This window comes from Esox lucius, chromosome 11 (genome assembly GCF_011004845.1).
Source record: "Esox lucius isolate fEsoLuc1 chromosome 11, fEsoLuc1.pri, whole genome shotgun sequence".
Lineage (NCBI taxonomy): Eukaryota > Metazoa > Chordata > Actinopteri > Esociformes > Esocidae > Esox > Esox lucius.
Window position 1 is genome coordinate 33,092,916 of NC_047579.1, and position 15,170 is coordinate 33,108,085.

General features: G+C 40.2%; 2 protein-coding genes across 3 annotated transcripts in view; one reads left to right on the plus strand and one right to left on the minus strand.

Moving 5' to 3' along the window:
* The window catches only part of si:ch73-374l24.1 (protein kinase C alpha type), a 163,667-nt gene extending 151,783 nt beyond the window's left edge, over positions 1–11,884 (minus strand). For both annotated transcript variants that reach the window (XM_010897390.4, XM_010897389.4), the window contains exons 1-2: positions 11,573–11,884; positions 10,549–10,580 (exon numbers count right to left, since the gene is read on the minus strand). In XM_010897390.4, coding sequence (XP_010895692.1) covers positions 10,549–10,580; positions 11,573–11,739 — 199 coding nt within the window. In that variant the 5' untranslated portion in view covers positions 11,740–11,884. The remainder of the gene's footprint in view (positions 1–10,548; positions 10,581–11,572) is intronic.
* LOC105026132 (golgin subfamily A member 6-like protein 6) lies at positions 2,844–5,121 on the plus strand. The gene is made up of 3 exons (XM_013135857.4): positions 2,844–2,951; positions 3,035–3,093; positions 3,241–5,121. Exons 1-3 carry the CDS (start codon positions 2,929–2,931, stop codon positions 4,806–4,808), a joined length of 1,650 nt encoding a protein of 549 aa, XP_012991311.3. The 5' UTR covers positions 2,844–2,928; the 3' UTR covers positions 4,809–5,121.
* Positions 11,885–15,170: the final 3,286 nt, after the last annotated feature.

Sequence of the window (15,170 nt, forward strand, 5' to 3'; positions counted from 1 at the left end):
AGTGAGGTTGCAAGACACTTAATGTCATCTCCAGGTTCATTAGGTCTGACCACCATCCAGAAAGCAACTGGTCATGGAAATCATTGTTCAAGAACGCCATTGAAGGGCTAGAACTGATGGCCAGACAAAAGCTAGACCTCCGGTCAAAGTGACCAGAAAAAAAAGTATACTCGGCACATGAGGAGGATTAGAGCAGTACATATAGGTAATCCTACGATAAAGAAATGCCTAGAAGAGTTATATGGAGCTCCAATTGTCATAGAAAAGTCTCCCATCAACAGGATTGACAACGTCCCGGAAATTGGCATTAAAGATCCAATTGAGCAAACAGCTTGTGGATTGTGCTAAATGTAAAGGACAAAAAAGTTTTTTAATTCTATGAACTTTTTATGAACTTTAATATGAATTTCTCACAGGGCTGTTTTCAACTACTATATAAATTTCAAATCTATGAACTTGAATATAAATATTATAAATAATGAATATATTTTCACAGGGGTACACTTTCCTCAAGAGAGCTTTTGAAAACCTCATGAAAACACATATACACATGAGTGTATGATGCTGCAGGAACTTAAACATGTTACCGTGCTCTCACTGAGGGGCTAACCTGGTGCAGAATAGCAAATAAACAATAAGAAACCACTTGTAAAACCCAGTCGGGATTAGCAGCAGGTACAGTATAAAATACAGTATAAAATTAGGAAAAAGATCATATCTGCTTTCTCAGGCAGGATGCGTGAGCGTTCTGGACAGATAGTATTTCATGCTGTGGAGAAAACACGTTGGCTGGGTGTAGAAGAAGCTTGAACGCAATAAATCGGAGAAAGCGAGATTTTAATTATACTTTAAGAGTTTACCAACACCATAGTTTTCCTCTGTAGACCTCTTACCCAACTTTACTACACCGGGACTCTTTATGGACATAATTAACAGAACTGCTCACTCCTGAACACCCGACGCTAAGTATAATTAAAATGCCTTATCATTGTAATTATTGTAGCTACAACACGGAGGAGAATTATCGTTCGGAGGGGAATGATCGGCAGGCATGTTCTACCGGTGGCCTTGAAAAACTAAAAACTTTAGTCATCGGCGATTCCAATACCCGCAGTATTAGACTAAAGAATCAGCCGGCGATCGTACACTGTTTACCGGGGGGCAGAGCCACCGACGTAGCCGCAAATCTGGGGCTGGTGCTAGCGAAGTCTAAAACTGGCAAGTATAGAGAGTGAGGAGATATTGTTATTCACGTTGGAACCAACGACTCTAGGATGAAACAGTCAGAGGTTACGAAGTTCTGTTTAGAAAAGCGAAACCACACTTTGGTGGACGCTTCTTCATTGGTGTTCAGCGGTTTCTTCTTCCGGTCGGCGGACTGTGAATCGAAACTAGGAATCGAAATGTAAACCTTTGAACGATACCGGGAAAATCGCAAAGCTAGTCCCGGTTCCAATCAATACTCGATACCCAAGCCTACTTCCCAATCCATGTGAATGGATTTCAACAATTTTGATGACGAATTGGATCGTTTCAGTTTTCTTTTCGAGTGTCCATGTGCAAAAAAAAATCATAGAAGCAATCAAGCAAAGTCTATGCACTTTTTTTAGTGGTTGGTTAATTTCGGTAGAGATGTGATTTTCTTCCTCTTGGTAAACAAAAAGTCAACAATGTGTATTCATTCAACTTCAGCAATTTTGGAAACCAAAGACCCAAACTGAGTTCCATAATTGATAGCTTTAATATTTTGTGCTTTAATATTTATGCTTCACAAAAGTGGCCTTATTGGTTTAGTGTCAAAAACAAAAGAGATTCTGAGACCAAGTGGAAGAAGATTCTATGGTCCTTTGAGACAAATATTGAGGGTTTTTTATGCACTATATTTGGCACAAGCCTAACACTGGACCTCAATCATACTGAGAACACGCATCCATAGGGGGAAGCATGGCAGTGCTACCATGTTACTAGGCGATCTGTCTACAGATAAATAATGAAAACTTTAAACGAACATGTTGAATAACTGAATAATACATACTGCAACAACAGTAGAGATTGGAAAGATGGCATGATTCTGGTACAAAATATGATTGAGCTGTTATACAAGGAAATGTATAAATCAGAAAGATATAAACCTTAAGACTTTTAATGTAACCTTTAGTTATTCTTTAACAAAATCTGGGTTTTTAATGCCTTTCTGTAATACATGTACTAATAATGTCTTAAAAAAATATAAAATCAAAATTTGCAGAACAAACTTCATTGTGTCAATTCATATCTTGCACTAAAACTGTAAATAAACTTTTCAGAGGCACTTCAAATAGGGGGGATTCCTAATTTTTTATTATTTATGTCAAAATCTCAAATCCTTTAAATATTTCATTTAATTGCAAGTAATCTAGGAGACGGTTGTGTAGAAGGAGGTTGTGTAGAACAGGCATGTGTTTCCTTCTGTAATAAGAAATCAAGAAGACCATTTTACCCTGAGAACATACTTGCACTTACAGCAACAATTTTGGAACAATTAGGGTTAACTGTTTACGCTCAAGCACACGAATGACAGATTTTTCTTTTACCTTGATGGCTCTGGGATTTCATCTACCAACCTTTAATTTGATGGTATTACACCACTGATAAAGAGATTCCTTTTACATAGACTGCAGTTAGTTGCAAAGTCCAATTCAGAACAAGTAATATCTATCAGACATCTGCAACCTCTGCGTTAGAGGAGCTCACCATTTGAGTGATCAGGTCACTGATTGCCACCAGCTGTTTCTAATTGTCTAAATATAGTCTAAAGGAGTCAAGGTGATAGTATAAGGAGAGAGCAACACTCTCAATTAAATTTGAAAGGCTCTAGCAGGCTGATTCCTCAGCCACTTCATAGCTAACAGGGTGTTCTACTGGGTACTATCATTGACTTGATACGCTATGATGCTTGTGCTCTTTTTAAGGTAAGAAACATGAGTTATGTTCAATATGTTGTTAAGTTAAAGGTGTGCTGGCTCTTTAATGATTAGTAGCCCTTACTTTTCAGGGTCAATTTGCTCTGTTGTTTACTGTTTGGAGGCTATAGTGGTTATGCTGCCCAAGTTGGTAAGCTATCAGCTCATGTTCTGCTTTTTCAATATTTGACTCTAACAGCATGTTTTATTCAATGTGTTTATTTAATGCTCTTTTGAAAAGGTCATGATTTAAAATGGCCTATATTCTTAATGTGCCTCAACTTATTTTTGCCTTTAGGTTATGGATATCCTCATGGAGCTCCTAACGGCTATAATGGAGTGATTTTCCCTCGCGTCAGTTCTTCTGGTCAGTATAGTCATGTCCTTAGACACACAGGCTATAAGCCCAGTGAAGGACCACCTGAGATTGAACAGCAAGAACTGGTCCCATGGATCAGTCAGCAACAGTATGTCCCGTGGATTAAGCAGAACAACTGGTTAACCAACCTACAAGACCAGGTCCCTGTGATCAAGCAGCAAGAACCAGTACCTATGATCAGCCGCCAAGAAGAGGTCCCCTGGACAGAGCAGCAAAAATGGGTCCCTGTGATCAGACGGCAAGAAAAGGTCCCCTGGATAGAGCATCAAAAACGAGCCACTGTGAACAAGCAACGAGTAAAGGTCCCCTGGATAAAGCAGCAAAAACGGGTCCCGGAGACAAAGCCACAAGAAATGGTCCCCTGGATAGAGCAGCAAAAACAGGTCCCGGAGACCAAGTCGCAAGAAACGACATCCTGGAAAGAGCTGCAAAAACAGGTCCCAGTACTCAAGCAGCAAGAAATGGTCCCCTGGAAAGAGCTGCAAAAACATGTCCCGGTACTCAAGCAGCAAGAAATGGTCCCCTGGATAGGGCAGCAAAAACTGGTCCCGGTACTCAAGCAGCAAGAAATTGACCCCTGGATAGAGCAGCAAAAACTGGTCCCGGTGCTCAAGCGGCAAGAAAAGCTCCCCTGGACAGGGCAGCAAAAACTGGTCCCGGTGCTCAAGCGGCAAGAAAAGCTCCCCTGGACAGAGCAGCAAAAACAGGTCCCGGTGCTCAAGCGGCAAGAAAAGCTCCCCTGGATAGAGCAGCAAAAACAGGTCCCGGTGCTCAAGCGGCAAGAAAAGCTCCCCTGGATAGAGCAGCAAAAACAGGTCCCGGTGCTCAAGCGGCAAGAAAAGCTCCCCTGGATAGAGCAGCAAAAACAGGTCCCGGTGCTCAAGCGGCAAGAAAAGCTCCCCTGGATAGAGCAGCAAAAACAGGTCCCGGTGCTCAAGCGGCAAGAAAAGCTCCCCTGGATAGAGCAGCAAAAACAGGTCCCGGTGCTCAAGCGGCAAGAAAAGCTCCCCTGGATAGAGCAGCAAAAACTGGTCCCGGTGCTCAAGCGGCAAGAAAAGCTACCCTGGATAGAGCAGCAAAAACTGGTCCCGGTGATTACCCGGCAAGAAAAGCTCCCCTGGATAGAGCAGCAAAAACTGGTCCCGGTGATTACCCGGCAAGAAAAGATTCCTGGGATCAAGCAGCAAAAGCATATCAAGGCTGAACTGGAAGAACCGATCCCAATGACTGATAAGCCAGAAGGTAATGCTGTTAAGCTGAGTGTTGGCACCTCTTTCTCAAATCAATATCTACCTTCATCTAGCATTATTCAGACTTACAACAACTATGAACGAGCAAGCGTGGTCTTTTCCAATACGCACTACTCTCCAAGAGACACCTCTCAGCCCTCTTTCAGTTGGATCCCAGACAAATTCAGTAGACCTTTGCCAAACCAGCACCTCTTTAGACCCAGTGCAGGTTCCATACATGTAAAGTATATTTTCTGATATGTCTGATTCTATTGGCTTTACATTTATAATGGCTTTAACGTAAGTTTCAAATCGTTGCATTAAACCTGGTTTTGCTGTGATTATTTAGAACTAACAGTAGAAGTGGCATGAAGTTCAAGTCCTGTCAATCTGTGAGAACATCTCAGCTTATGCTTATGCTTAGTAAGGGAGTTGCTTTTCTGTGCTTTGGGACAGGGCAGAGATTATACGGTCATACAACACCTCTGGTATTAAATCATGCGTTTCTAAATCTATAGGTTATACTTGGATGCTCTAAAATGACAATGTCCAATAAAACAACTTGAATATTTGACTGACCTTATCAATGGTTTTTAAAATGTTCTAATACCTAAAGTCTGGTGTCCTTCAAAGTTCTACATCGCTCCAATCTGACAACTGAATAGCTATACAAATATTAAAAATGTTGCCGGACCGTGTAAGCAGAGTCGGCCTAGAAAAGTGAATGTCACTGACTGACCCTTGTTAAATAGCATAGTGGTTAGAGACGGAACATCAGGTCACGCTTTCGCCTCCCATCACTGTTAAAACATTATGCCTCAGGATGTGTTCAGGACAGACAAGCTTTGCTAGCTACAATGTTCTGTAGCTACATAATTGGATGCCTAAAATAAAAGTTTTGGTGGTTATTAAGATTTGTTCAGGATAGACAAACACTATTTTCTCTTTTTGTTGAAATGTAGAAGGCAATATAGTTAACAATCTAGTCTTTGAAAAAGAACAGAGAAGATAACATTGGAATGGCCATTAAACATAAAATGTACAGATGACATTATAATACCTTGTATATTTCAATGATGGATTTTAATTTGAAAAATAAAATCTAAGTTAGCGCTGCTAGCATAATATCCTGCTGCTAGAGGAACGGTAATGAAGTCTCGAATGGCCATAACAATTGTCACCTATATTGATATAGATACTGTATCAATGTCATTCACGAATGGCTAATTAGCTGTTAAAACAGCCAGTGGCAAAAGAGGATTTGTTCAGGATGGACAAAAACATTGCTGGCTACAACCTTCAGTAGCTACGTTATATAGAACCCTAAAATGAAACCGTTTACTGTTATATTGTGACTATTTCTGGTGGATTTTCAAATGATTTCTTAGGATTTGTTCAGGATAGACAAACACTTTGCTGACTACATGATTCTCATCTTTTCACTTGACGAAAAAGTAAGTTACATTATTGCATAAATGTCATTCACGAATGGCTAATAAGCTGTTAAAACCACTTTGGCCAGTGGCAAAAGCCATAAAGGTCATAGATGCTCCCCAGGAGAGGTTTGAGAAGCAATGAGCTAGCTAACTCTTCTGTTTCATAACATTGAAACATACTGCCCCTTAAAAAAATATTTTTTTTCCCCCAAATAACAGCCTTTGTCATGTTGTCCAGTTTAATTTGATCAGCTTTACACGGTCAACAGCAGTTGACAGAAGTGGATACAGCAGACACCTGCTTTGTGAAGTCCTGTTAGCTAGCTAGTCACCTCAAACATACATTCTGGTAGTTTAGTTTCATATGCCGTGACTGGCTGACTTAGCTCTATCCTTTATCATTGCTTTTCTTCACACCGCAGGCCTCTCAAAATGTTGTTCTTCAAATCCTTTTTTGACAGATGACTGTGCATACAGCAAGTTACAAATGACTAAATCAGATGTGTGTTCAGATAGAAGTAATTTGCAGACATGAAAATGATAGTTGTCATAGCAACAACATGTATGTGTGTTTATGTACACCCAATGTTGCCACAAAGATAGTAAAACCTGAGAAATCTACTACTACTTTTGGCTTGGGTACCTGTGAACTCAATCAAGCATGATAAGAACCAGAATGGCATCAGATGTGCTTTAGGAACATCAACTTTCCAGAGGTTTCTGTGAGATTTTACAGTGCTTTCATCACAAATTGGTTGCTTTCAGCACAAACTTAAAAATTTTGTATGTGTAATTTCCCAGACTGTCTATTCACTATTATAGTCTATGTAATTTGTTAACGCTATCCCACAAAAGTGCATTACATTACATCATGTCAGGCTTTTCACTGGGTTGAGTAACAAACGAGATCTTTCTGTTTAGTTTGCACACCCTTTAGGGGGTCCGGGGCTATGATGGGACTATGCTGGGGCTATGCTTGGGTTGTGTGTGTGGAGCCATTTCCTGCCTGATTGCCCCAGTTTGATGGTATCTCTGGAGGGGCAACAGTGTCGCTGAGCACAGCCCACCTCCTCACAATTTTTTTTAATTGAACATATCTTTAATAACAATGTGATTTTAAAAGGTCCTGTGCTCTTATAATCTACACACGGCAGAGCCAGAAGAGGCCTAAGCAAAGTGTGTGAATACTTCTGCAACAATCTACACTCACCTAAAGGATTATTAGGAACACCTGTTCAATTTCACATTAATGCAATTATCTAATCAACCAATCACATGGCAGTTGCTTCAATGCATTTAGGGGTGTGGTCCTGGTCAAGACAATCTCCTGAACTCCAAACTGAATGTCAGAATGGGAAAGAAAGGTGATTTAAGCAATTTTGAGCGTGGCATGGTTGTTGGTGCCAGATGGGCCGGTCTGAGTATTTCACAATCTGCTCAGTTACTGGGATTTTCACGCACAACCATTTCTAGGGTTCACAAAGAGGGAAAAACATCCAGTATGCGGCAGTCCTGTGGGCGAAAATCCCTTGTTGATGCTAGAGGTCAGAGGAGAATGGGCCGACTGATTCAAGCTGATTGAAGAGCAACTTTGACTGAAATAACCACTCGTTACAACCGCGGTATGCAGCAAAGCATTTGTGAAGCCACAACACACACAACCTTGAGGCGGATGGGCTACAACAGCAGAGGACCCCACCGGGTACCACTCATCTCCACTACAAATAGGAAAAAGAGGCTAAAATTTGCACAAGCTCACCAAAATTGGACAGTTGAAGAGTGGAAGAATATTGCCTGGTTCAATTTCTGTTGAGACATTCAGATGGTAGAGTCAGAATTTGGCGTAAACAGAATGAGAACATGCATCCATCATGCCTTGTTACCACTGTGCAGGCTGGTGGTGGTGGTGTAATGGTGTGGGGGATGTTTTCTTGGCACACTTTAGGCCCCTTAGTGCCAATTGGGCATTGTTTAAATGCCACGGCCTACCTGAGCATTGTTTCTGACCATGTCCATCCCTTTATGACCACCATGTACCCATCCTCTGGTGGCTACTTCCAGCAGGATAATGCACCATGTCACAAAGCTCGAATAATTTCAAATTGGTTTCTTGAACATGACAATGAGTTCACTGTACTGAAATGGCCCCCACAGTCACCAGATCTCAACCCAATAGAGCATCTTTGGGATGTGGTGGAACGGGAGCTTTGTGCCCTGGATGTGCATCCCACAAATCTCCATCAACTACAAGATGCTATCCTATCAATATGGGCCAACATTTCTAAAGAATGCTTTCAGCACCTTGTTAAATCAATGCCACCTAGAATTAAGGCAGTTCTGAAGGCGAAAGGGGGTCAAACACAGTATTAGTATGGTGTTCCTAATAATCCTTTAGGTGAGTGTATACTCTAGTTATGAAAATATTATTCATTTGAACTATAAACTTTGATACAGTATATCGTATTATTTTGTTAAGATCAGTTGCAAAAAATCATAATGAAATGCCTTTTAATACCACTTAGTGAAGCAAGAAAATACAATATTGAAAAACTCCAGATGAAGTGAATACTTAATATCAACTATAGGTATACTGGAAGTGTCAAGTGCAGAGACAGCCTGATACTAAGGGTCTTCAGCCAGATTAAGTGGTACCACATTATTTATTAATCAAACTGAGATTGTGAATGTTTTCCCAAGGAGTAACAGTTTACTGTACTTAAAGGGGCGGTAAACCAGGAATTGCAATTTTCTTAAAAATCTGTTATTTCTGAACTTTGTTAGCTACAATAATCCCCTAACATCTGTTATCATCAATGTGCTTTCATATTTTGATGAATGTTGCTCTATGCATTTCCCCCTCATACAATTCTGGGACTTACACGGTGGGATTGAATCTATCTACATAGATTGATTTTGCTCAGCAGTTAATGTTTTGCTGAGTTAATGAATTGACATCTATCTTACAAGCATTGATATGTCAGTCATAGAGCCTGTAGCAATGTATCTTTGTTAATTTTCCCCAAAAACACAGGAGTCAGGCAGACATTGATGACTTTTGTAGAGAGCCATGGAAAGCATGGGGAAAAAAGGTTAAGGTGAGGAGCCAGGTCTGCAGCGACCATTTCTCTACTGACAGTTTTACACATTTCCATCAAGTAGCCACTGGAATAGCCAGACTGATCCTAGATGTTATGCCTCTTCATCGAACTACCTCGGCAATAGGATCCACCGGTCCAGACATGCCTGATTATACAGGTAAGTAGTTTGTGTTAAAGTTCAGTACATTTGTCTTTTTTTAGCTTGTTAGTGCTATTATCTGCTAAACAAATATGTAACATTAACTTGCATAAGCTAAAAATATAGCCACCTATACAGTCACACACTACATTGGCTGGATGATAATATGTTTGCCAGTGCAGTTCTGAACGGGAAAAGATTATTTAACTTGGTGCCATGTTTTGCACTGCATGTGGATTCACTGCTGTTGGTAACGTCTGTGGCAACATGTCTTTTGATAGTTGCCATGTGCGACTGTTTACGTGTGAAATCAATGTATTATTCGTAGATAAATATAGGATAATGTGTACACATTGGCTGAACTGTATGAGGCAATAATCCCAAAAACATTATCAACATTTTCCAATAGTTACTGTCAGTTATTGGGATTCATATCATGTTGGAGGATTAAAATAACACTTAACTAATATCATACGAACATTACTAAGGCAGAACATTTGTTTGCAAATGCCAAAGTTGGGAGAAGCCAAAACAAAATTCAGATTTTCTGAATTAGAAGAAGCTAAAGGTAATGGTGTGAATGGCTATAGTAAAAAAAGACAATGCATATTATGTTTGAACACTAGTGAGAAGAGAATAATATCAGCATTGGTTTACACTCTGCTCTGGCCCTTTTCCGCAGAGCTTACAAAATATGCTAAAACATGTCATCCAACTAGCGAGTAAAGCCAGTCAACACCTCACTCTCTTGCTCTTTCTGTATACTCAAAAGCATGCATGTACTAAGCCTTGTTGTTTTACAGTGATATTAAATTAAACCTGTTAAAAAGGTAGCTATACATATTGATGTTGGAGAGAGTACAGAATTCTTCACTTTTGTTTATCCTTGCTCATCAATGAATAGTTGTCACAGCTGCACTGCTGAATACACGTTTGAGATGTACATTAACCACGCAGAGGAACAAGCAGTTGTCACCCATGTGCAGTAAATCCCTAACAGATACTCAACTATACGTCAGGAAACTCAATCAACCATCCTTACTGGTGGAACTGTCCACATTGTGTTCACCGGTATGAATATAATTATGACACTGTAGATACAATTACCATTTTCACAGGGCAACAACATCTACACAATCCCCATAAATACATATACACAACATCTCCACAATCCTATAATAAATACATACAACATCTACACAATCCACATAACAAATACACACACACCAAATCTACACAATCCCCATAATAAATACATACACACCAAATCTACACAATCCCCATAATAAATACATACACACCAACTCGCAGACAACACTAGTTACCTTGGCACTGGAATCCCTGCTTCCCAAATCCCCTGTGAAAAGCAGAGAGGAGCACACTCAGTGGGAGCACAGGTGGAATTAACTGACACTTTAATGACCCACTCTCATACAGTCGGGTAACTCTGGTCCAGTTTATTAATGCGCTGCCCTCTACTAGCAAAATAGTGCCAAGGGCCAAAGGGCAGGTAACCTGGAGGTTACGGCTTTGAGGTAGCAACCAAATGGCTGCTGGTTTGAATCCCAGAGCTGACCATTTGTCTCTCTGACCTTGAGCAGGGCACTTAATTGCTACAGGTTGTCGTCAATATTGGCTGAACCCTGGCTGCAACCCCACTCACCGATGGTGTCGCTGGGAGTTGGGATATGCACACATTTCCATTTCCAGAATCTAGTAACCTCTCAGTTACTCATTATCTGCTCTAACTGATCGCCTACCTGCTGCCCCCGAAGGCAATACTTGTCTGTGGAAATTAGAATAGAAATGTTCACCTGTTTGGTAGATGTGAAATAACAAAGCAATAACCTACTAAAAGAGAAAAAGTGACAGAGTGCCAAATAAACAAAAACCAAATCTGGAACACTTCTTTGATTATCAAAGACATAAGCTATCTTTCTAGGCTGTCATAAGATATTGTGGGGCGACTTTGTACAGCTTACTTGGCAAACAGTTGGCACACAATTTGATCCATACCCAATTCGGTAGTAATTAGTTATGTTGCTAAATTCTAACTAGTAAACATAAACAGTGCACAGAAGGGTATTTGTAAACTGAGGGCGAGCGCCATGATTTCAAAAGAATTACACGTGCTCTTCATAACCGTTCATTCACAACTAAAAAATGTTTCGAGTTGAAAACAGAAGGAATCGAAGTAACACATAAAATATTGATGTTTATGAGGACAACCGATTTATAATCGGTGAATATAGGCACATTACATGGAAATTCACTAACGCAATGCGATTCCACCAACTTTTATTCTCCCGTTTCCCTCAATGACTGGTGCGCAAGAAAAATTATGCTTACCATATAAAGTCTGTGCAATGACTGCAGAATGTCGGTTGCTTGAAAAACCTGGCAGTAAATTTGTGATTTTTGACTTCATGCACGTTTTTCTGCCGCAGAGCACCTTTGCGGGCGAAACGGTTCCCAAGCGCAGCTGAATCGTTATAATATAAATGATAATCAGCCATTGCAGAAAAAGTAGGCTACACGAACGTTGGTTTAAGTTGTATTCCAGTGTAGACCTATGTCCACTTGTTTTTCCTCCACGCTCACTATCTGTGCTGATTCTACTCTACTGGACACCCGCACCTGCAAGAGTCACTGGACAACGGGTTTCCCTTTTTGTTAGGGCAACTGATGAGCGCTTCTTTTTCATTCTAAGTGACGTCAATATAATGATCTCCCCACGCCAGACTTGAACTGCTTCTGTTAATCTGTTTCAGGGAGGCAGGATCGCCATCATGTGGATAAAGTACATTACAGCGACAGGGGTTTCTCGGGAAATAATCTGTAGCCTGTTTGGGTTATTCTACGAAAAGGGTGCCCTTTCATATATTTTTATTTTATTTGGCTTTTAGAATTTTGTTGGACACAGGTCATCCTGTATAGAAAATATATCGTGCCACTTCAGGATGTCTTTTTTAATTATTATTAGAGGTTATTGACACAATGGTGCACCTGATGTCAACACAGTTACCTTACTTTGAATAAATATTTCAAAATGTCTATTATAGATTTTAAATAAGTATAACATTTTATTGACTTTGAAATGCCTTTTTGTGCATAAGGGCTACTTTGATTTTTTTTCGGTGTAGCATATGATTCATATCATTTTCAAACCATTCAGTGACCCTTTAGGCCTTTTCACACTGCATTGTTCCAAGCCCTGGTCTGTCTTAGCCCCAGGCTAAGACTCGTCCCAGGTTAGCTTAGCCTGTGTTCACACTAGGCTAAGGATTCACACTTGTATTCCTAAGCCCTGGGCTAACAGACAAATACGACACAATATCATTTCACGTTCTATAATAAGCTACAAATGTTACATTCTCTCTGGCATGCAAATAATGTTACAGTACATCACTGACATGCGATCAACGTAGGCTGCCATGTCTCAATTAACAACTTCATGACATCAGTTGATGCCCACCCTGTCGTTATTTGCTTTGACAACGTTGTTAAAACTATGCAAAGAAAGAGAAAATAGTTTGTCAACCTTTATTCTTTCGACATATGTGCTAGATTTACGTCCAAAGCAAGCTGCAATAACTACTTGGCTAAGATTTGGCAGGTATAATGAAAAGACAAACGTTTGCAGAGTGAAAGGACCGAAATAGAAATACAGAGCTGTTGGTAACAGCCCGCGTCAAGAGCGTATGTAAATTAGGTGAAAAGGCAGGTTTTGTGATTGGTCAATAAACATTCTGATATTTTGTCCTGGACCCCATTTCCCACTGGTTATTTTGTCACCGTGTTTCTGGGACAAGCCCTGAAAAGTAATTGCTAACCCTACCCCAGAGCTGGGCCAGCTAGCGCTAGGCTAAGGGTGGTGCTTGCCCACTTCACAATATGCAAATGTGTGAACACTTGCTTAGCCCTGGGCTTAGGAGGCTCTTAGCCCTAGGCTAAGGTGCAGTGTGAACATGCCTTTTGTTTCCTATGGATGGAGGCATTGTCATCCCAGAAGACCCAACAATGAACCCTCTTTCAAAGTAATTTAAATCCTTTCCTCTTGCCATCTGGATCCAAAATCAAGGTCAACTGGGCCTGCTCAACATTTTTATACATGCCACAGAGCATGACAGGTTGCAAATTGCTTAATTGTATCATGCTGTACACCTGTATGGAAGGATATTCATTTGTTTTGTTCCTCTACTCATTTATTCAGGTTATATCTTTAATATGACATCCATTTGTATGTACAGTATAACATAAAATGAAAATTCAAAAATGTTAATATTTGTCATGCACCCTCAACCTCTCCTTCTCTTCCATGGTCATGTAATATTAAATACCATATAACAGTAGAAATGTCATTAACTATAAATTAAATAACATAACGTCATAAACAATAATGTATTATATCAGGTAGGCCTATCTCAAGAAGTATTACTTCATGTAGTTTTATTGGCAAATTATATTGATGTTACCCGTCAAATGGCTGACTGCCTTTTTAAAAATGCAATATCACTAAACACCTGTGTGCCAATTGTCTACCCAAACTTGCTTAGTCTTTTATTTTACCCAACAAGTTTTGCCCATATATTGTTTAGAATTTCTATGTGATGCTTGATCAGTAACTGTTCAGGTAGCAGGGATTAATCTGATATTGTCATCAAAAAGGTATCAAATCATAACATCCCGAGCTTACCTGAAGAATCTGTTCAAGGGCCAAAATGTTACCGGGGTAGAGATCGTCCTCTGGGTAGAGATCGTCACACCATTTCTCCCAATTACCTAACTACCTAACAGTGATTAAACTATATGGTAATGTTAAGGGCATATTAACTACAACGTAACTAAACTGTAATATTGTTGGGGATTATATGTATTTATGTCAACCCTGTGACCAATATGTCAACGCTGTTACCACTGAAAATGATCGACGGTAACAGGGTTGTGTCAGGTCCTGGCTGGGGGCTTCTAGGCATCTCTATGTGCCTAGGGGCCATAGTCAGGACCTGACAGCAGAGGTACCCCTAGGCATCTCTGCGCTGCAGTTTTGGTTGTCCCCAATTAGAGGCAGATGTCCTGCATTTCCTCTAATTGGGGACCTTATATAAGTTGATATGTTTTTTCCACAGTTTGTCAGTAATTGTTTACACCAGTTGTGTTTGCTTTTTTATGGTGTGTGATGCCTTTTTGTTGTTTTCTGTGCCTTGACCTGGGGAATAGTTACATGAGAGAGAAGAGAAGAGGAATGAGCCAATTGGAAGCTGGAGATGATTAGGCAGCAATGCTGTTATGATATTACATTTTGCCATCACACACCCCTTCTCTTACAATCAGTGCCATGGGACCCATGGTGACCACAAACCAATTTAACATATTATCCAAAAGACACCCTGTGCAAGACAAAATCACATTCAAGGCCTGACCCTGCTCAACTTCAATTGCAAGCCAACGGTGGGATGCACAGAATGTCCATAGACAAAGACAGAACTTCTTCCATACGCCATGCTTGTCTATCTCACTAATATTCATGCAATCATATATCCTACAGAGACAGGTAAAGGAGAATCCAAGACAATGACATTTTTACTTCTGTCTTACCTGTACTTAGAGGAATTTGAGTCTGACCTAACATCCTGATCTCTCCCACATATGCGGTGCATAGATTTTATGTAAATGAAGCTTATATGGTCAGCATACATATCTTATACTGATGGATCGGTGGTTAGGCCACTTGCTCAGCTATTGCTTGTCGCACCTCCAATGATGCAGGTAGACCATTTAAAGATGATCATCAGTTAGCGGCCACTGGTTCTTCATGCTCCTTATCCTGATAAATCTCCTTAAGGAGTACATAAAATGTGTCATCGGTATATTAGTCAGTATTTAAGTAATCAGCTAACCAAGAATCATGGCAAATTCATCCACTTACGTTATATCAGTGTTTGAA